Below are 21,197 nucleotides of genomic sequence, written 5' to 3'. Positions count from 1 at the left end.
AAAGTCAAAGACTGAATTTTAGGAACAACAGAAATTAACAGAAGAATATACTTATTGAGAGAAACAAAGCTGCCTGAGACAGAGAAGGGGTCCTGAGCAGGTTGCCAAATACTGTCCTTTCTAGGGATCTTTATAGAGTAAAATCATGTGGTGAAATTAGTTTAAGGAGGGGAAAACTAGGAACTCACAATGCAGATGGGCATAAGATGGGACAGAGCTAAGGTAGCCAGTAAGATTATAAGTTCAGGTAAAGTTGATTAAATTGGGAACAAAGAGGGAAGGGAGTCACATAGAAAGCAGGCATTCTTAGGCAGCTGTGACTTCCCTTAGGGGTTTGGGAGGGTGACTACTGAGGTCATCAGGATGACAGGAACTATGTAGAAAGTCAGTCTTTAACAGGAAACATTCCTTTCAATGGTGACTTCTGACTTCCTCAGAGTGCTAGGGAACTATTTAGAATATCAATCCTTAGGATATGGATGTATTTGCTTTTCATTTGTCTTCAGCCTTGGCCCATAGCATGAGGTGTCAGTCTTCCCCATAGTTGCAAGGTATCTGGTCTCCTGCATGGGCTCCTTAGGGGACCTAGCCCTGTCTCCTGCGAATACTATTTAAATAACTCAGGTTCCCTGTAACAGTACTGTTTGGAAAATTGATTACAGATGTCTTGTGCTCTATGTGAATGACAATGGGGATGACAATGTGCAACGTATATACCAGTGTTGCCCCCTTATTAACATGTTTTGACGTTTAATTTTAGTTGATGTGTTCTTTTTTCCTTGAAATCAAATGGATTTGAAAATTAAAAGCCTGAGGTAAAGCTCTTCAGTACAAACAGTCCTCTGTTGAGCTGAGTTCACCACTGTAGAAGAATGGCAGCTCAAGAAGCTTCTGCACTACAGTCTATCATTTTGGATTCTCTGTTGCAGGGAGGGGTTCCTTTCCCTGTTTATTCTTGACTCAGAAGGAGGGCAGTAGAGCAGGAGTCAATCAGTGATGAAGGGGCAGGCTATATGAACTGTCCAATCCGACGGCTATTGCTGGCTGTGACTTCTGTCTCTTCTGATGTCTCATCATGATTTACCTGTCCTGAGTACAATACTGGTAGCAAAATGCTTTTTGGATCTCATTTAGTACTTTTGATGTCCTGTGGCCTGATTAGCAAAGAAGCTGAGAGATCTTGGAGCCATGGAATGGTGAGGTTGTGGATGGTAGCCCAGAGATAGGGTGGATTGGGTGAAACCAGTTACAAGTATTTAGGAGTAGTTCTGGTGTCTGGAGCCTCAGGTATTTAGTTAGCTTCAGCTCCTGAGGTCTTCAAGCATTGGCCATGGGTCATTCACTGTCCCTTTTGCCCCTTGCTGTTGGCAAGAGTGATTTGGGGTCACCAGAACCCTGGCTCCACTATGACAGCAGCAGATTCAAGTATCATCTTTGAAATTCACTGCTGGCCAGGTAACTCCACAATCTTAGGCATTGGAAAGAGCTTGGGAAGACCCTGACTATGATGCTTTTTGTAGCTTGTAGAGCAGTAATGAGCTAGGTCTGTGCTCTCTTTCCCCAGAGTAGCTGATCTGGAATGTCCAAAGTTCATTAATGCCTGTAATGCAGGGCCTTATAGTCACAATGGCTCAAATTAAACTTTGGCTTTTTTGTATTTATAGTGGTCTCCTATATTTATAGTATGTTCTCATATTTCCATCATCATGACAGGTAGTGGCAAAGGTCCTGGGAATTCAGAGATGTGCAGTAATGTGCCTCAGTAGAGGAAGGCTTCCCAAACACCTGGTAAACTCCTGTGTAGTATACAGAACAGTGCAAAATAATTTCTGAACATACTTAATTATTTATGTGGCACCCCTGCTCACAGACTAGGTTTGTGAGCACAGCCATAGAGTTTTGAAGTTTGAGAACAATGAAGCAAATATGAAAGTGTTATCAAGGACAGGGTAAAAATTTGTTAATAACAAATTCCACAAAGGGCTACCTGTTAAATTATCATCAAAAATGCCAAAATTTAGACATTTGCAGGGACATATACACATCACACCGTTCTAAACGGAAAGGAATAGGGGTGTCATCTGAATTAAGACCTGATTTAGTAGTTTGGTTGTTCATAGACAGTTTAAATATGGAAATGCTCTGCAATGGACTTTACTAAGTGGTGTAAAGGAGATGCTCTAAATAGAAATTTTGCAGTGATATCAATTGTTTGGCATGAAGGGTTTCCTGCTGAGGATGGATCAGAGGAGCATGGAAAGGATGTGCAAGTGACTGACAGGATGCAGGAAGCCAATAGCAGGGCATACAACAGAGAGGGTCTTCACTGAAATTCAGGTAGTTCTTAGAGTAAGTATGAAGTTAAAGTTGGGTTCTGATTGCTTCCTTGAGGTGATCAACACCAGCTGTGGCAACAATCAGTATTTCACATCCTTGCCAACCCATGAATTTTCTGTTCCATACTTGAGATCTAACTTGGATTATCTCTAATTATGCCCCAGTGTCATGAAGGTAAAATGTGGATTTTTTTGTACCAAGGATCGAACTCATGACCTATGCTTTCCAGGCAGGCGTTCATGCCACTGAGCTAAATACCCAACTATGCAAGTGTTTTCTTTGTTGTATGGCAGATATCCACATTGTTTCTCAGAAAGTGTCAATATTGTTGGAATTTTTCCATATTGTATGGCTATAATTCTTAAAAACAAACCAAAGGTGTCTTATGCAGTCTCTTTTCAAGTTTCACTTTGTCTGTGGGGTGTCACAGTCAGGGTTTCTCTATTTTATACAGCTCTGTAACTTAGGATAGCCCAAAATTTAAGGAAGAACTCCTTCACCAGCCTCCCAAGATATATTTCTTATATCTGAATTGAAAGTGATCGCTTGGTGACAGTGAGCTGTAAGTTACAGCTTGGGCCTGGTTCCATTTTATATACTTATTTTTTAAAAACAGTATTTTCCACTAACATTTGAGTTATTATTTGTGTACCATATTGGATGTTATTTATGTTTTGTTCTATGAAACCAAATTCATGTTTCAAAATGCTGCTGAAGTATATTAAGAACAAAATACTCACTGGCCTAAATGAGATTTGAAGAGACATTATCTGTAGCCTATCAAAGTGATTGATGAGATTTTTTATTTCTTTTTTTAAATTTTGAAAGTGGTAAATTACAACAGAACAAGGCATAAAAAGGCCGAATAAGATCATACAGAGAAATTGGTACACTACTTCACGACAGGTTACTGGGATAACAGTAATATGTATCACAGCATATTTTATTATCTTTATAATAGTTGTTCTTTTAAACACGTATATTAAAATGAGATGAAATACAGAACATTATAGTACTTATCAAAACAGAATATTGAATAGAGCAATACCATTAATCAGAATAGAGCAAAACAGTAATAAAAAAAATATTTGCCTTCAAAGAGATAGTACAAGGAAGTCCCCCTTATTTGTTATAGTCTGCTTCCCAGGAGAAGCTCAGATTTCTGGTTCCCTTTGCTAACAGGGGGTGACAGGAGAAGAGGGGTAGGCAAAGGGAATGTTATATTTTAGACCTTCCATCAGTAGGTTCACTATTGCTTAGTAGGGAAACAGGCTGCTTCTTTGGTTTCACAGCATCCTAAGTTCCCACATGGTGTGGCTCTCAGGAGCTGCTGCTGGTTCTCCCTCTGGAAGGGCCACATTCTGCCAGACTGCTTCCGCTTATCAGGGAGAAGTGGTGCTTGCTTGCCTTCCAAGTGTCCTAAATTCCAGCACGGTATGGATCTCAGGAACTGCTGATGGTTTGCCCCTGGATGGGCCATAGTCTGCCACATTGCCACCACTTATCAGGGAAGGGAGGTCCTTGCTTGGCTTCCCAGTTGACTGATGGGATATTTATCTGCCTCTGTGCTTTGTGGATGCTGGTCCTGCAGGCTTCTCACTGTGAGCTCTGCTTTAGAGACAGTATACAGGGAATCTTGCCATGACTCAGCACAAGAATCAGTGCTCTTATTTCACTGTTACATTAGCAGTGAGTTGCAATCTATCATCAAACTTGCTGTCTTCAAAAATGTGTATATATACAAAATTAATGAGCAAAACATGGATTTAAATTTGAAGAAATCAGTCTTCATTCAGCTGTTTTGTTTGGTTGTATTTGTTTAGTTTGGTTTTGTTTTATTGAGACAAGCTTTCTATATGTACATCAGCTAAATTTTAACACCCTATGGAGCCTAGAATTGCCCTGAACTCACTGAAACCATCCTGCCTCAGCATTTTGAGTGCTGGCATTATAGATATATACCACCACACTTTGCTTTTGATTCAGATTTGTAGGAGAGAATTTACGATATCCCAAACCTGGTGTCTCAACCTTCATGTGAGAAATATATGTATGATCCTTTAGGAGGTGGTGACCTTTGAGGATGTGGTTGTGAACTTCAGCAATGAGGAGTGGACTTTGCTGAGTCCATCCCAAAAGAACCTCTACAGAGATGTAATGGGTGAAACCTTTAGGAACATGACTGCAATAGGTAAGGACAAAATACTTTTGTCATTCATGCTGTCAGAATGTTGTATGTCGCTGTTTCATTAAAAACAATGTGAAAATATTTTTAAAAATAGCTCAGACTTGGACACATTATATCATAACTCTAAACAAAATCTATTAATATGTATGTATTATTCTAATGAGCACTGGTAATTCTATGTCTACAATTCAGGAGGACTTGGGGATATCCAGGAAGCTGAAAACGAATGCAAAATTTACTGGAGATACTTAAGGTAATTCGCACTCATAAGGAGAAGGAATGTTCCTGAGTAATTAGTGAGTCAGCAGAAAAATACCACCAAATAAATGAGGCACCATTCAATTTATTGTCAGTAATATTCTCCAAAGACGTATAAGCTAGGGTATATATAATGAGTGGATTAAATCAAGAAAATGTATGGCATTGCATATAGATGTGTATGAAAGGCATACACTTTGAGTTATGACATTCTCTCTTCAGTTTTTCTACCCATATATATATGTGAATACAACACATTCATCATCTAAAAATTGCTAAGATTGCAATAGAATTTGAAATAAAACAGAGTTTTTGTGTTTCCAAGCCATGCTCTGAAGAATCAGCCATTCTGACTAAAATTCTTAGAAGGCTGGTAGAATGTTAATTGCACTCATACTGAATATCAGTGTGCAGTTGTCTCTAGAAATTGATCCCCTCATACTTGTCCTGGATATATTTTTAAAAATTCAAAATTCACATAAAATACTGATACATGCTTACTCATATACAAAGCAGATCAAGTTATAATAGATCAGGCCTTGAAGAAGCTTAGCTATCTATCACTGGATTTGTGGAGAAGGAAAATGTTAATAGACTCTTTGTGATTGTGCATTCTTGTAAACCCAGCACACTAGGAATCAGAATTTGCAGAATTGCAAATTCAAGTTCAAATGTCACAGCTTAATGATCAGTGAAAACCTCTTAAAACACATTTAAAAAGCTATAGATTTTATGGTAATAGCTGTTGTTCATTCCCAGCATGGAAAAGAAAAAAATGCATTATATAATGTCAAAAAATAAAGAATATAATGTCATTTGCCATGAGAAATAGTTGGTTCTTTCTCCCATCATTTCGGTGAAATAGCTCAGCTATGAAACCTAAAAGTTCACAGGGTTTCTCTTAGATGAAAAACCAAAATATAAATTGTGGAATGAAAAGAAAGAGTTAATAGAGAAAAGTAAGACTGACCATATGGAAAAGGGAACTACAGGTTAAGGGCGGAAGGGAGATTGTGATGGGGAAACATATCATAATGATCTGTGTGTGATACACATATATACCCATGCCCAAAGTGAAGATAAAGATTCTGCATTTCAAAAGGTACCAAATTTTAAGATTTCTAAATGTGTACCAGTCTTTTGGGAATGTTTGTTTTCAACATGTCTTACAAGGCCATTCTGTTACTTCATGGTCAGAGTTTCTTAGCAGTCTTTAAAAACAGAACTTTACATTAATGCAATCATTAAACTGAGACCCATTTCACTGTGAACGTTTCTTTTTTTATTTAATGTAAGGAAAGACTAAAAAAACAAAGTAAGTAGAAATGATACCACTTTCAAAGTGAAAATAAACAGTAAGAAATCTAAAGACAGTGATGACATATGATGCTCATAGAAATAGTTAATGAAATAGCACATGGGCAAATTGTAAAATACAAAAGTGAAACATATGTTGTGGGGATTCAAACAGCGAGACTGCAAACAATTTTGTTCAAATCTCCAATAAAAACTTAGTAATATGTTTATCAATCCGATATGTGATTTTTTTTTTTTTTTACAGAAATGACAAGGTAGGGAAATCCTATGGACATACATGTTGGAATCAGTGTAAAGAAGTATTCCTTCGTACTGCAGAAGGTAATGTAAATGTGAAAGAAGCAGAAACACACCACAATGTTCAGATCCATGAAAAATATGGCAGTGAGGAGAAAGCCTATGTATGTCAGCAATGTGGAAAAGGGTTCACCAAATCTCGACATTGTAAGCAACATGAAATAATTCACACTGGAGTGAAACCATATGTATGTAAGAAATGTGGGAAAGCTTTTAACACACGGACAAATTGTAAAGTACATGAAAGGATTCACACTGGAGACAAACCCTATGTATGTAAGCAATGTGGGAAAGCTTTTACCAGACCTGGATGTTGTAAGGAACATGAAAGAATTCACACTGGAGAGAAACCATATGTATGTAAGCAATGTGGGAAAGCTTTTAACACACGGGCAAATTGTCAAATACATGAAAGAATTCACACTGGAGAGAAACCCTATGTATGTAAGCAATGTGGGAAAGCTTTTAACACACAGACAAACTGTAAAATACATGAAAGAATTCACACTGGAGAGAAACCCTATATATGTAAGCAATGTGGGAAAGGTTTTACCCAGCATGGAGCTTGTAAGCAACATGAAAGAATTCACAGTGGAGACAAACCATATGTATGTGAGCAATGTGGGAAAGCTTTTAACGCACGTGCATATTGTAGGGTTCATGAAAGAATTCACACTGGAGTGAAACCATATGTATGTAAGCAATGTGGGAAAGCTTTTAACACATGGGCAAATTGTAAAATACATGAAAGAATTCACACTGGAGAGAAACCCTATGTATGTAAGCAATGTGGGAAAGCTTTTAACACACGGGCAAACTGTAAAATACATGAAAGAATTCACACTGGAGAGAAACCCTATGTATGTAAGCAATGGTAGAACCAGTGTATATAAGCATCATGAGAATTTTTTGAGCACAAGTACATATTGCATAATGCATGAAAAACTTCACACTGGGCAGAAAACTTATATATGTAAGGAATGTGGGAAAGGTTTCGGCAGAAATGCTCATTGTCCAATACATGAAAAAATTTACAATGTTGAGAAACCCTGTTTATGTGAAGAATGTGGGAAAGCTTTCACCACACATGGATTTTGTAAAATACATCAATGACTCCACTCTGGTGAGAAAACCTATGTATATAACAATGTGGCAAAGCTTTTACCACAGTCATTGCAAAACACATGAAAGAATTCACACTGGGAAGAACTACTGGCTACGTAAGCAAGTGGAGACACTTTCAGTAGCCAGATTGCAAGTGAAATACGTGAACAAGCTCACACAAGAGATAAATCCTATGTGTTATGAAAATACTCTCAGCACACATGATCATTGTTACATATCTGAAAGAGCTCACTTTATCCTATGGGCATTAACAATGTGAGAAATATGGCCATCCGTGTTTGTTGTTAAATACATAGAAAAATCAGCACAATTCAGACAGTTTAAATCTAAGTTTACTTTAAAAATTCCAAGTAAACCTGAAGAAATAATCAATACAGAAGTTTGATGTCAATATTTCTTCACAAATTTTCCAGAAATGACAAATTTGAAATGGTGCTCTACTCAAGTACATATTTTGTATGGTTTGCAGTTAATCACTTATACCTCTTTAGATTTTTTAAAGTGTCTTTGTGCTTCAACATGACATCTTGTAATTAAACATGGTAAACTGAAATGGGCTTTTCACTTTCAAGTATGGATAGTGTCTATGTACTTAATATTTTGTCTTTAAACCTTAATTTTTATATTTTTGTGAATTATTTTTATTTAAAGAAAAAAACCAAAAAGTGTAGAAATAATACAGAATTTCTGAAAAATAAACAATAAGAAATCACTAGTTGATTAGTTACATATTGTCATCTTAGAAGTAAATGTTCAAGTTACAAAATTAAAGCATACAAAGTGATATTCAAATAATGACACTGCAAACTGTTCACCTCAGTGATCCAACAAAAACTTATTAATATGCTTATCTGTTCTACAAACTTGTTTTTTCTTCTTAAAGATGGTAAGATTAAACATGACAAAACAGAACAGTTCATAAAGAAACAAGTTAAGGAAACACAGGTTTCAAAGCAAGTCCACTGAGATGTTCATTTTTTATCTTACTGTCTCTAGTTTTCTTCAAAATAGTTGTTCCATCTTCACAAGCATTGAATATATACTGAACATTATAGAACTAATCAAATAATTACAGGATGATGCAGGCTTTTTTGATCTTCAAGACTGATTTTGGGGAAGTTGATAATGATTACCATAATGTGTCTCATTCTCTTCGTAGTAGACATCTTTATTTTTATGTATGCTGAAATTGAACATAAGAGACTAAACTAATATCACTCTGAACAGTGAATAACAGTATCCTGAGAAGGAGAAAGGTGAGGAATTGCCTTTAAAAAAAGAAGGCAGAGCACATTGTTAAAAGTGTATTAGGATGTAAAAGCTACAGTATTTCTGTTGCTCTGTTTAGTTTGATTATATTTTGTTCTGGTCTGTCTACTCATATTAGATTTGAGGGCACAGAGAGATAACCCAAAAATGGCAGGTTATACCATGATGGTAATTGTCCTTAATTTCCTATTAGCTAAAACTGAAACCCTGTATTAGTAACATTGTCTTACTCTGACTGATCTTATTTTAAGCTGGTTTGTTTGAATGTTATTTGGCCTTGAATGATTTTATTCACACTTGGTATGATTGCTGGTATCAAGTCCAAGAGTAGCGGCAACTACTCTGAAGATGATAAGATGTGAAAGATATATATTGGGGGGCTGGGTATTTAGCTCAGTGGCTTAAGCCCCTGCCTGGAAAGTGTGAGGTCATCAGTTTGATCCCCAGTACCAAAAAATAAATAAATAAAAGATATAAATTCCAGGTTTAATTTTTTTATTTAAGGAGAAAAAAATAACATAAAAAAGCAAAGCAGTAAAAGGGTACAAATAATACAGAATTTCAAGAATAAAATACAGTAAGAAACCACTAGTTAATAGGATACTTGTTGTCTTCTTAGAAACAGTTGTCCAAATTATAAAAATTAAAGCATATAAAGTGAACATTCCTACAGCAAGACTGCAGACAATTCTGTTCAATGATCCAACAAAAGCTCAGTAATATGATTTTCCTTCCTACACACTCAAACAGGCACTTAGATCCCTTAGACCACCTTCCTTTCCTCTCTTCCTCACAATAATAATTACACTTCTGTGTTTTCTTTAACTCCCATAGTTCTTATTAGTTTTTTGAAGAGAACAAAACCTGAAGTCAGTTAACAAAACAGAGTTGGTTAGAACATAAGGATGGGCATAGTACTTGATGCAAAAATAGAATATCAGGTGATCAAAAATGGTTACCACTGTGCCTCTTGCTATTTTTAGACAGTTCCTTATATCATCAGGTATAATAGAATTGATCAAAACAGTACAGAATAAGACCAATAAAATCTACACTGGAAACCTACAGAATTTCAAAAGAAGATAATAGTCAAACCATAATGGGCATCATAGTAAATCTTATTGCCTACAAAGTGGTTCCCTATACTCTCAAACTTGATACTACCAAACAAAATAGAATATAGTAAAATCAGGCAGAACAAGATGGGGAGAGCAATACTGGGGTTAAAATCAGATTAATAGGAAAACAAAAAAAGTTACTATAATATATCCCACTATTTTTTAATTTAGTTTTCCTTTAATTGAAGAAAAATAGAATAATTTTTTTAAAAAGGGTGGAAATCGAGATAAAAGAGACATTGTAATAGAACAACACAGGTCAGTACTGAACAATTAAAGCATCATTTGGTTTCACCACCAGGTAATCTAACATAATAGTAGTCACCATAGTGCCTCTTTCATTGAATTATTTGAGTATAATTTTGTATACTATAGAATCAATCACATCAAGACAGTGTGAAGCCATTCAAGACAATGAAAGAATTACAGGGTATTTAGAGCCAGTTAACAGAAAATGAACAACGATTTCTATATTATCTCTTTGCCTGTAAAAAATTGTTTTGTACTATCACAGTAAAATATATTAAGATACAACATGTTAAATCCAGTGAAAACATGTACAACAATTTGATGGGAGTTCCAAAGGAGATGATATTAAATCAGCACTAGCTTTTATGATGTGTTATTTTCTTCAAAACAGCTATTTTTGGTACTAAAATAGAAAAACCCAGGGTAAAACCATTGCACTTAATGAGTGAAAACATTATATGGATTCAAACCAATATGACTGGGTATCATGATTACCACATACTTCTATGTATTATCATTTCTTATACTAGGGAATATATTTGGTATTTATACATGTGAGTTTGATTCATTTCACTTATGAGTATGGTCTCAGTCTGTGTCCATTTATTTATATGTCAATGTGATCATTCTTTATAGCTGAGTAGTTATCCATTGTATAAAAACACCATAACTGTTTTATCCATTCCTCAGTTGATGGACACTTAGGTTGTTTCCAAGATCTGGCTATTACAAACTGTGCTGCTATAAAAATGGGTGCACATATATCACTGTGGAATGATGCTTTCAGTTCTTCTGTGAATATGCCTAGAAGTAGAATAGCTGGGTCAAAAGGTGCTTCCAGTCCCAGCTTTCTGAGAAATCTCCAGACTGACCTCCACAATGGTTGTAGCAGTCTACACTCCCACCAAATGTGCAGGAGAGTTCCTTTGTACCAAGAGCGTCTCCAACATTTGTTGTTGGTGGTTTTCTTGATCTTGGCGATTCTTTCAGGAGTGAGATGAAATCTCAGTGTGGCTTTAATTTGCATTTCTCTAATGACCATTGATGGTGAACATTTTTTCATGTATTTAATTGTCATTTGTATTTCTTCATCTCAAAATTGTTTATTTATTTCAGATGCTCATATTTGGATTGGGTCTTTGAATTTTGGTGATCTCCTTTTTTAAAATGCTTTATATGTTTTAGACAGAAGTCCTCTGTCTGAGGGGCAGTTCACTAAGATTTTTTCCCAGTTTGTGGGTTTTCTTTTCACTACACTGGAGATTTCATTTGATGTGCAGAAACTTTTGAATAAGAGGCGATCCCAATTACTGATTCGGGGAAGCATTTCCCATGCGGTTTGAGTCCTGTTCATCAATTCTCTACCTACTCCTATGTCTTCAAGGTTTTTACCTAATTATTTTCCAATAGATTTAGTGTTTCTGTTTTAATATTTAGATCTTTGATCCATTTAGATTTTATTTTCGAACATGGTGATAAGCATGGGTCTAGTTTTAGTTTTAGGCATATGGAGAGCCAGTTTTTCACCACCATTTATTAAAGAGAATGCCATTCTTCGAGTGAACATGTTTGCCCCCTTTATCAAAATAAGGTAGTTGAGTGTGTTCAAGTCAGGGATTGTGGTGCCTCCTCCCTTGCTTTTGCTGCCTCTAACTGTCCTTGCTATTCTAGGTTTCTTCTCATTCCAGATGAATTTTAGGAGTGATTTCTTAAGTTCTATGAAGTATGTTCATGGTATATTTATCGGGATTGCATTGCATCTGTATAAAAGTTTTGGGAGAATGGCCATTTTCACAATATTTATTCTTCCTATCCATGAGCAAGGGATGTCTTTCCATTCTTTGAGATAATCTTCAATTTCATTTTTCAATGTGTTATAATTTTCCCTGTATAGGTCTTTCACTTCTTTCATGAGAGTAATTCCTAAATATTTCATTTTCTTGGTTGCTAGTGTGAAGGGTGTGGCCTCTCTTATTTTTGTCTCTGTGACTTTGCTGTTAGTGTATAGGAATGCTATTGATTTTTGAGTATTGATTCTGTATCCAGCTACATTACTGAATTTATTTATTATATCTAGGAGTCTTTCAATGGAACTTCGGGGATCTTCTATATAAAGTATCATGTCATCTGCAAATAATCATAATTTAACTTCTTCTTTTCCTATCTTTACGCCTTTTATTTCTCTCTCTTTTCTAATTGCCCTGGCCAGTATTTCCAGTGCTATATTAAATAGGAGCTGTGATAAGGGACATCCTTTTCTTGTGCCTGATTTTAAAGTAAAGGCCTTCAGATTTTGATCATTTAATATGGTACTGGCTGTTGTTTTGTCATTGCCGGTCTTAATTATATTGAGGTAAGGACCATCTATTCCAATTTTCTGCATGGTTCTTATCATAAATGAATGTTGGACCTTATCAAAAGCTGTTTCTGCATCTATAGTAATGATCATGTTATTATAACTTTTGGCTCTATTGCTATGGTGTAGTACATTTATTGATTTACATATATTAAACAATCTCTACATGCCTGGGATTAATCTCACTTGGTAATGGTATATGATCTTCTTGTTAATATGGTGCATCCTATTTGGCAATATTTTATTGAGGATTTTTGCATCTTTGTTTATTAGGGAGATTGGTCTGTAGTTCTCTTTTTCAGTTGGGTCCTCCTCCGGTTTTGGTACTAGAGTGATATTTGCTTCTAGGAACAATTTATGAAGGAATGCTTGCCTTTGCATTTCAATGAAGAGTTTGAGGAGTGTTGGCATTAGGTCTTCTTTGTATTTCTTGTAGAATTCTTCAGTGAATCCCTCTGGGCCTGGGCTCTTCTTTGTAGGTAATGATTTTATTACGTTTTCAATTTCATTGATAGAATTTGGGTTATTCAGTAGTTTTACATCTTCATGACCTAGCTTTGGTACTTCATATGCTTTAGGAATCTGTCTATTTCTTCTGTGTTATAAAACCTTTGAGAGTAGATGTTTTTGAAATAGGTGTTGATGATCTTCTGTATTTCAATAGGGTCTGCAGTAATTTCACATCTTTTATTCCTTATTGCATAGATTTGAACTTTTTCTTCCATTTTTAAAATAAGGTTGGCTAGGGGCTTTTCGATTTTATTTATTCTTTCAAAGAACCAGGTCTTTGCTTCATTGATTTTTTGGATTTTTTTTTTTTTTTTTTTTAGTCTCTATTGCATTGATTTCTGCTCAGATTTTTATAAATTCTTCTCTTCTTTTGGCTTTGGGCTTGACTTGCTCTTCTTTTTCTAGATGTTTGAGGTATAACATCAGGTTATTTATTTGTATTCATTCTGTTTTCCTAATGTGGAAACTCGTGCAATAAATTTTCCTCAGAGGACAGCTTTGATTGCATCACACAGATTCTGGTACATTGTATATGTGTTTCCATTTGTTTGTAGGTATTGTTTAATTTCTTCTTTAATTTCCTCTGTGACTCACTGATTACTCAAGAGTGTTATTCAGTTTCCATGTGTTTGTGAGATTTTTGCAATATCTTATCATTAATTTCTAATTTCATAATGGTATGGTCTGATAGCATGCAAGGGATAATTTCAACCCTTTTGCATTTATTTAAATATGCTCTGTGAATTAATATATTGTCTATTTTAGAGAATGACCCATGTAATACTGAGAAGAATGTGTATGCTGTTGTTGTTGGGTGGAATACTCTGTATATGTGTTAAGTCCATTTGTTCACAGGTTCAATTCTGTTCTTTTTTTTCTTTGTCATTTTCTGTCTGGTTGATCTGCCAATTGGTGTCAATGGTGTGTTAAGATCTCCTGTTAGAATTGTGTTAATGGTAATTTGATTTTTCATTTTTGTTAGTACTTGTTTTATATAACTGGGTGCTCTGGAGTTTGGTGCATATAAATTTAAGATAGCTTTCTCTTCCTCTTGGGGTTTTCCCCTAACCAGTATGTATTGACCTTCTTTATCCCTTCTGATCATTATTGGCTTGAAGTTCACATTGTCTGCAAACAAAATAGCTACCCCCCTTTTTTTTTGGTTCCTGTTGCATGAAGTATTGTTTTCCATCCTTTGACTTTCAGTCTGTGAATATCCTTTTGGGTTTAGATGGATTTCTTGTAGACAGCATATGTTTGGATTTTGTTTCTTAATCCATTCTGCCAGTCGGTTTCTTCTAATTGGTCCATTGAGACCATTTACATTAATGGTTAGAACTGTTATATATTGGTTTGTTGTTGACATGTTATCTTTCTGCTGTTGTGTCCTTATCTTTCTGCTCTTTTTAACTGTCTGTTTTGTTTAGTGCTTTTTCCCTAAATGTATCTAGGCTGTCTTTCAGTATTCTTTGCAGAGTTGGCTTGTTGATCATGAAGTTTTTCAGCTTTTCTTTGTCATATAAGTATCTTATTTCTCCATCGAGTTTGAAGGACAGTTTTTCAGGGTACATCAGTCTAGGTTGGAAATCATTTTCCGTTAGGATCTGAAATACTTTGCTGTATGCTCTTCTTGACTTCATTGTTTGTGCTGAGAAGTCTGCTGTGCTTCTGATACTTTGCCTTTATAGGTGATCTGTCTCTTCTCTCTGACAGCTTTTAGTATTCTATTCATTTGCTCAATTTCTGGGATGGTCATTATTATATGTCTGGGTGTAGATTTATTCCGGTTATGGCTATTTGGATTTCTATATGCTTCATTGATCTTCATATCAGTTTCCAATCTCATGTTTGGGAAATTTTCAGCTATTACTTCTCTAAATATCCTCTTGACATCCTTTACATTGTCCCCTTCTTTTTCATTTATCCCTATCAACCTTATGTTGTCCTGCTTTGCATCATCTTGCAGGTGTTGAATAGTTATTTCCTGATTTCTTGTTATTTTTAAAAGATCTTTCCTTTCCTGTTCACTGGCTGCAATCTTGTCTTCGAGGTCTGAGATTCTATCTTCATATTCATTGAGGCAGTTTTTACAACTTTCAGTGGAGTTTTTTATTTCCTGTATATCACTTTGCATCTGCTTTATGTATTCTGTTTGTTTCTTATAGAGTTCATCCAGGGATTCTATCTTTTTGTTTAGTTCCTCCAATTTTTTAACTGTGGCTTCTTCTGATATGTTCAGAATCTCCTTCATTTCTTTTGACATTTCTTTTTTTACCTATGAGATTATTTCTAGTTTGAATTTCTTTAATGCTTCCCAAAGTTGCTTCTTTACTTCAGTTACTATTATTTCAGGTATTTCAGTTATGTGGAATGTGTTTTATTCTATGCACATGGCTCCTAGGCTTTTTTGCGATGGGATGGATATTTGAAATTGCATTTTGGTCTTTCATTTTGTCATTTTGCTGTATTTTCAAGCTTCAAGTATTGTTCCAAGTGAGGGAGCGAGTTCACCCAGATTGGGATGGGATTCCATGCCTCGGCTGAACTTGCTGGCAAGGTAGGGAGTTCCCCCAGACTGGAATTGGAATCTGTTCCTTGGCCCCACTCTCTGGTCCGGGCAGGAATCTGTGGGCTTATCCCCAGGTGAGGAAGAGAGTTTCCCCAGTCTCAAAAAGGATTCTGTGCCTTTGCCCGACTCCCTGGTTCTGACTTGCTGGTCCCAACTCACTGGTCACAGAGGGCAACCACCTGGTCCCCAGGTGAGGAAGGGAGTTCCTCCAGACTGGGATGGGATTCCATGCCTTGGCCTGACTCACTGGTACTGGCAGGAAACCACGGGTTCTGCATCAGGTTTGATTATTAACTGCTTTCACATCCTACAATGTCTTCAAAGTTGTGTTTTTATAAAAAGAGCTATATAATGTTATGCTTAATTATATAGTCCCTGATGATGTGGACAATTCTATTGAAAATAACAAGAGAAAGCATAGAAGGTACTGTATATCACCTAATATTGTGGTCTTATATGTCTCTTTCATATCATGATTTTCTAGGAATTTGTTTTGTTGTCTACTTTTGATCTGTTTTCCCCCATAACACAGAAAGCATAGATATACACATAGAGATTCACACATGGGAAGAATTTATAACCTATTTATTGGAACAAATAATATAATGCATAATGTAATGAACAGATACTCTGAAGAAGAAGTGACACTAAGAAACCCAATGCTAATTCTGTAGCATTATGATACAAAATTGAGCAATTCTATTATTCACTGTTCAGAGTGATATTAGTCTAGTCTCTTATTTTTTGGGGGGGAATTGTAATATTAACATGGCTTTGTTTTAATCTTTTGATGCACATGCTTCATTTTCTCTTTCATAAATGATGTTTCTGAAGTGGATGCAATATTTGGCATTAAGATATACATTTATAGAAGCTTGGAGCATGTGTTTTTGAAAAAGTTGTGTTCTTTTCACATAACTTGTACATAAATGAATGTTACGTTTTCCAAGTTGTGACAAGACATCTGTTGATTTCCTAGCATCACTGGATATCATACCATGTAAATTATGTTGCCTGATTTTGTTTCTCAGTGGAGCCAATATTTGTCATTTAAGTAAACCTTTGTTTTTCTAACCATCAGAATTTTACTTGTTATGTTTATATTACATCTTTATTTGCTAGTAAGGTTTCCCCACATGTACCAAATGTAAACCATACTACTGTGAATTTCTGATTGTGCCATACTGACAGAATCATAACTTGTCTCCCATAGCACATCACAATATATATATATATATATATATATATATATATGTATATATATATATATATATACATATATATCAATATCTCAAGAAATTATAAAATTTGGCATGATTTATGAGTAACCATACTTTGAAATCAATTTTTCTTAAATATGGAGTTGTTTGGGGGGTAAAGGTTGTTTTTGGTTGTATCATGCAAATGCCTTTATTTTATTCCTTGATGCTGTGAAAGCATTATATATTTTGTAATTATTACTGTTTTTTCCTAAAATACTGAAGTAATGGCATGAAGGGAAACCTAAATTTTGAGCTGTCACCAAAATAAAAAGTAAATTTGCTAAATTAAGATTCAGATTGTGTTCTGTTTTACTGAATTGTGAATTTATACAATGGCATATCACTTTGTTTATAAGGACCAGTGTATGACGTTTGTGGTGTGTACTGATTATCTTTAAACACATACACTGGGCCATGAGTCCCAGTTGGTTTCCTGTGGCCTGTGGTTTTCACTTCCGTTTTAATATTCATGTAATTCGTAACGTGTTTAATGCAGTGTTGTTGAATACAAAATCTGCTTAGGAATTACATTGTTAAAAACTGTGGTGTCATGAAAACACAAGTGAACATTGCATAAATACCCCTAATCCAGTGAAGATAGCTTGCCCAAGTCTCAATTATTCTTGGGAAAATAAATTACTCACCTCTTATGTAATCACCACTAAAACTATATCTATTTTGTACCTGAAGAACCTGATATATTTCACAAAGTAAAAGACACTGTGAAGTACATTGTTAGCCTCCATGCACTACAGCATGTGGCCAGATCCCCTGCAGCATATTTCTGCTTACCATCAATGGGAATATTTGGAGTTTGTATTACAGATAATAATAGAATACTGAATCTATAAGAATATATCCCGAGTACATGCACTTTCTCATTTTACCATGACAGTAAATCTTGCTGGCCCTATTGATACATGCTTGTAATGCTAGCACCTCAGCGGGCTTAAATTAGTGGAAGAGGAAGTTGAGTCTAACCTACACAATTAGAGTGACCTTGTCTCAAATATATCTTCAAGTTCTGCAGATGTTGCTTAATGCTTTAAATCTCTTCCCTTTCTTCCCCAGCATTAACGTTTTTTAATACTCACAATTGCACATCAGTAGTTGTCTTTTTATCAGTTGGCCATATGCAGTTATTCCGGAGAATCACTTGTGAAACACATTTGTTTTCGCAGTGACCATCCTGAGCATCATTTGGGCAGTTGTCAGTTTAACACATTCATTCTTGTATTGAATACAGTAGAATTGTAACTTTTATATTCCTTGTTATTTTATAAGAACTAACAAAAAGTATGCACTTTTTGGTCATTTTGTATTTAAATAATTGCATTGGTAAGGAGTTACCTATAAAGATTAGGCTAAAGATGATTTCTTTAGTTCAAGCATCAGGAGAGAATGAGATGGGATGATAATGGCTTTGAAGCTGACTTTGGGAGGCAATTGCTATATGGTTTAGCAGAGTGTGAAACAGTTCTTTTTATGCCTGCATTTGAAGTTTAAGAAACAAGTACGTTGAGGTCAAGAATATAAATGTACGATAGGGTAAAATAATCACTACTGCAAATTGTGATTTTTCTTTTACTCGGGAAGTGTACTTTTTTGGTAATTTGTGCAGCAGTCTCAAATATGCCTCTATTGGAGTAAAACATAGTGAAACATGAAAGAGCCAGACATTCCATGTTTTGAATATAGAGGTATTAAAATACATTTTTAAAATACTATTCCTGCTGTTTTGTGTAGAAAATAAGATAGGGTGACGAAAGAAGCAAAAAGGACCTTGTAAGATTTTAATCCTCTTGCATAAGCATACAAGCCACAAAAAAGTCAAACCAAAAGGATGAAGAAATAAACTACAGAATGAGAGAAATTTTGCCTATTACTCCCTGACAGCTGACATGTAAAACCAATAGGAACATGAAAGGAATGCACATTTTTCAGAATATGTACAAAGTGCGAAGAAATACTTGAAGAACTACTGAGCATTTTTGCACAATAGAGAAATGCAAATAAGGACATCATTTCATTGCAGAGAGAACCCCTCACCATAAGATCTAAAGAACATTCAGGAGACTACAGGAGAAAAGGAATTATTTAATCTTTTTGATGGAAATGTAGGTAAGTAGTTCAACTACTACTGAATTCAGCTTTAAAGTATTCAAAAGACTAAAATTAGTAATTCTCATTAGTGCAGTGCTTCCTTTAGTGGGTCTCCTCCCCAAAGAGTTAAGGACATATTGCAGTGATTCATGCAGATTCCTGTTACTGCAGCAATAGTCACTTTTCTGTGGAGAGCAGCAGCAAGCACTGCTCCATCACCACCAAATACCAATGACGAACAACAAATACTCAATAGTGTACTCCATTTGATATATGACGTGAAATTTTATTGTGAAGTCAGCTGTGACTTAGGTTTTCCAGTAGACTACAGGTCAGTGCAAATATGATAGTCATGCTAATGTCACAAGGCCATCACTAGTACACTATTACGTTCATTAGATTTGATGTTTTATCTTTTTGAGGAAGCATGTTGTTATGAAGTTCAGGCTGGCTTTTAGGTCACATTGTAACCCAGAGTGGTCTCAAACAATTCTCCTTTCTTAGTGTCTCAAGTACTGGGCTCCACCCAAGAGCCACCACGCCTAGTTTATGTTTGGTATATTAAGTGCATATTCAGGATATTTTATTTCAACTGTTTATGTTGTTAAAGTATTTCCATATTTTACCTCCAGCATTTGTAGAAACTTTGGCATTATTGAGGTGGTGATGTGCATATCCCCAGCCCCATGACATTGTCTGCTGGGTTCAGAGCTGTCAGTGTACTGCAGTGAAACATAGCTGTACATAACTGTTTCCTCTTCTACTTTCCTTAGAAAACATTTTTAAAATTTCCATGGATAATCAGAGAGTCAATAACCCTGGCTAGAGTTTCATGCAAATGCTGACAGTTAAGTACAGTGTAGCACTGACCCAAAGATAACTTTCTGTCATCTGAGAGTCTCTATAGTCCTTTCTGTACACACACTTTGTGCCTGGGCCAGCACCTGTTGTGGGTTCCAGAGTCTGCTGCAAAGCCATGGAACACATAGCTTTGTGACCGCCTCTAGACTGTTCTCCTCTATGCCACTCTTATGAGGCAGAGTACAGCTTCTGGCAGGAAGCCAGAGACTCTGAGGCTCTGAGACAACACTGGTTTTTCTTTGTGAACATAGATAATATTATATTTCTGTAAGACAGACAGCTCTGTCCCATATTTCTACCCAGGAAGACAGAAGATGAATCTGAAGACTGTGGATTAGACAGGGGTGCTGCTCTTCTGCTCTGCCAGCCCAGTCTTGGGTGGGAACCTGACAGTGGCCCAGGCTTGCATCCTCCCAGGACCTGCACCAGCCCACAAGGATCTGCCCTCAGGGCTTGTCAGACCCAGTCACACTTGACTTAGGGCAGGAATTGTGTAGGGGGATTCACAGTGGTAGTCAGGCCTTAATGTTACTCTGCTGGACTCAGTGAGTCTGAGTGGCTTGTGGATGAGTCTTGTGACACCTGTCCTGGTCTCTCTCCTGCCTCTGGGTGCCAGAAGGCTGCGGACAGTGAGCCCTGTCTTTTAATGCCCTTGTCATTTGGCATTTGCCCGCAATCATCCTGAAGGCTCTGGGATGAGTGAACCATTTTTTCAGCCATTCCCACATGGTCTACCTATGCGGGATCCTGAGGCTGGGGTCCCGTGTCCTGGGAAAGCAGCATAACCTGCTCCCTGTTCACTGTCTTGAGCCAACTGTCTGTAAAGACCAACTGTCACCAGACCAAGGTGCCTGGTGACCTGAGCCTTCAGAGTTCTGTTTGGACCTGTCACCAAGGAAGTGAGGTCATGCACTGGGGTCCACAATTTGGCCTTCCTCTGTGATATCACCTTTATTTTTGTTGTGGAACAAATCTATGTCCTCCTTAGAAACAACAAGTTAAAATGCTAGAAAACTGTGTATACATTTAGACTTTGCTGCACTTTGAACATTTTAATGCAGCAAACATGTAGATGCTTCAGATGTGTCAGGCTGGGTGCCAAACACAAATGTCCATCCAAAGGATCCATTGTCTCAGAGGATGAAAGACACATTGTCTTCTGTTAAAGATTCGTCAAATGTTAGGATGACTTCCTTTCTTGGGCTTATATTAGTTTCATTTCAGTTCTATTAGGAAGCAGAATACCCATAATAATTTTGCCAAACAATGTGAAGGTCTCATGTTATAAACCCCATATATCCAGGGGAGGAGGATTCATAGCCAGTTTTACTCTCACGTGCTTAGGAATGATTATTTATTCATCCTTAGATGTTCAAAT

General features: G+C 36.3%; 1 protein-coding gene across 1 annotated transcript; it reads left to right on the top strand.

The window, feature by feature from the left end:
• Positions 1-4,406: 4,406 nt before the first annotated feature.
• LOC134475046 (zinc finger protein 791-like) lies at positions 4,407-8,115 on the top strand. The gene is made up of 3 exons (XM_063244412.1): positions 4,407-4,528; positions 4,718-4,778; positions 6,345-8,115. The coding sequence occupies exons 1-3, from the start codon at positions 4,495-4,497 to the stop codon at positions 7,273-7,275; spliced, it is 1,026 nt and encodes a 341-aa protein (XP_063100482.1). The 5' UTR covers positions 4,407-4,494; the 3' UTR covers positions 7,276-8,115.
• The last annotated feature ends 13,082 nt before the right edge of the window (positions 8,116-21,197 follow it).

The sequence above is a fragment of the Cavia porcellus genome, unplaced genomic scaffold (genome assembly GCF_034190915.1).
Source record: "Cavia porcellus strain 051 isolate PalLab524CR breed Dunkin Hartley unplaced genomic scaffold, mCavPor4.1 scaffold_50, whole genome shotgun sequence".
Lineage (NCBI taxonomy): Eukaryota > Metazoa > Chordata > Mammalia > Rodentia > Caviidae > Cavia > Cavia porcellus.
The sequence above is the reverse complement of the archived record's forward strand: the minus strand, read 5'-3'. Positions and strand labels throughout refer to the sequence as shown.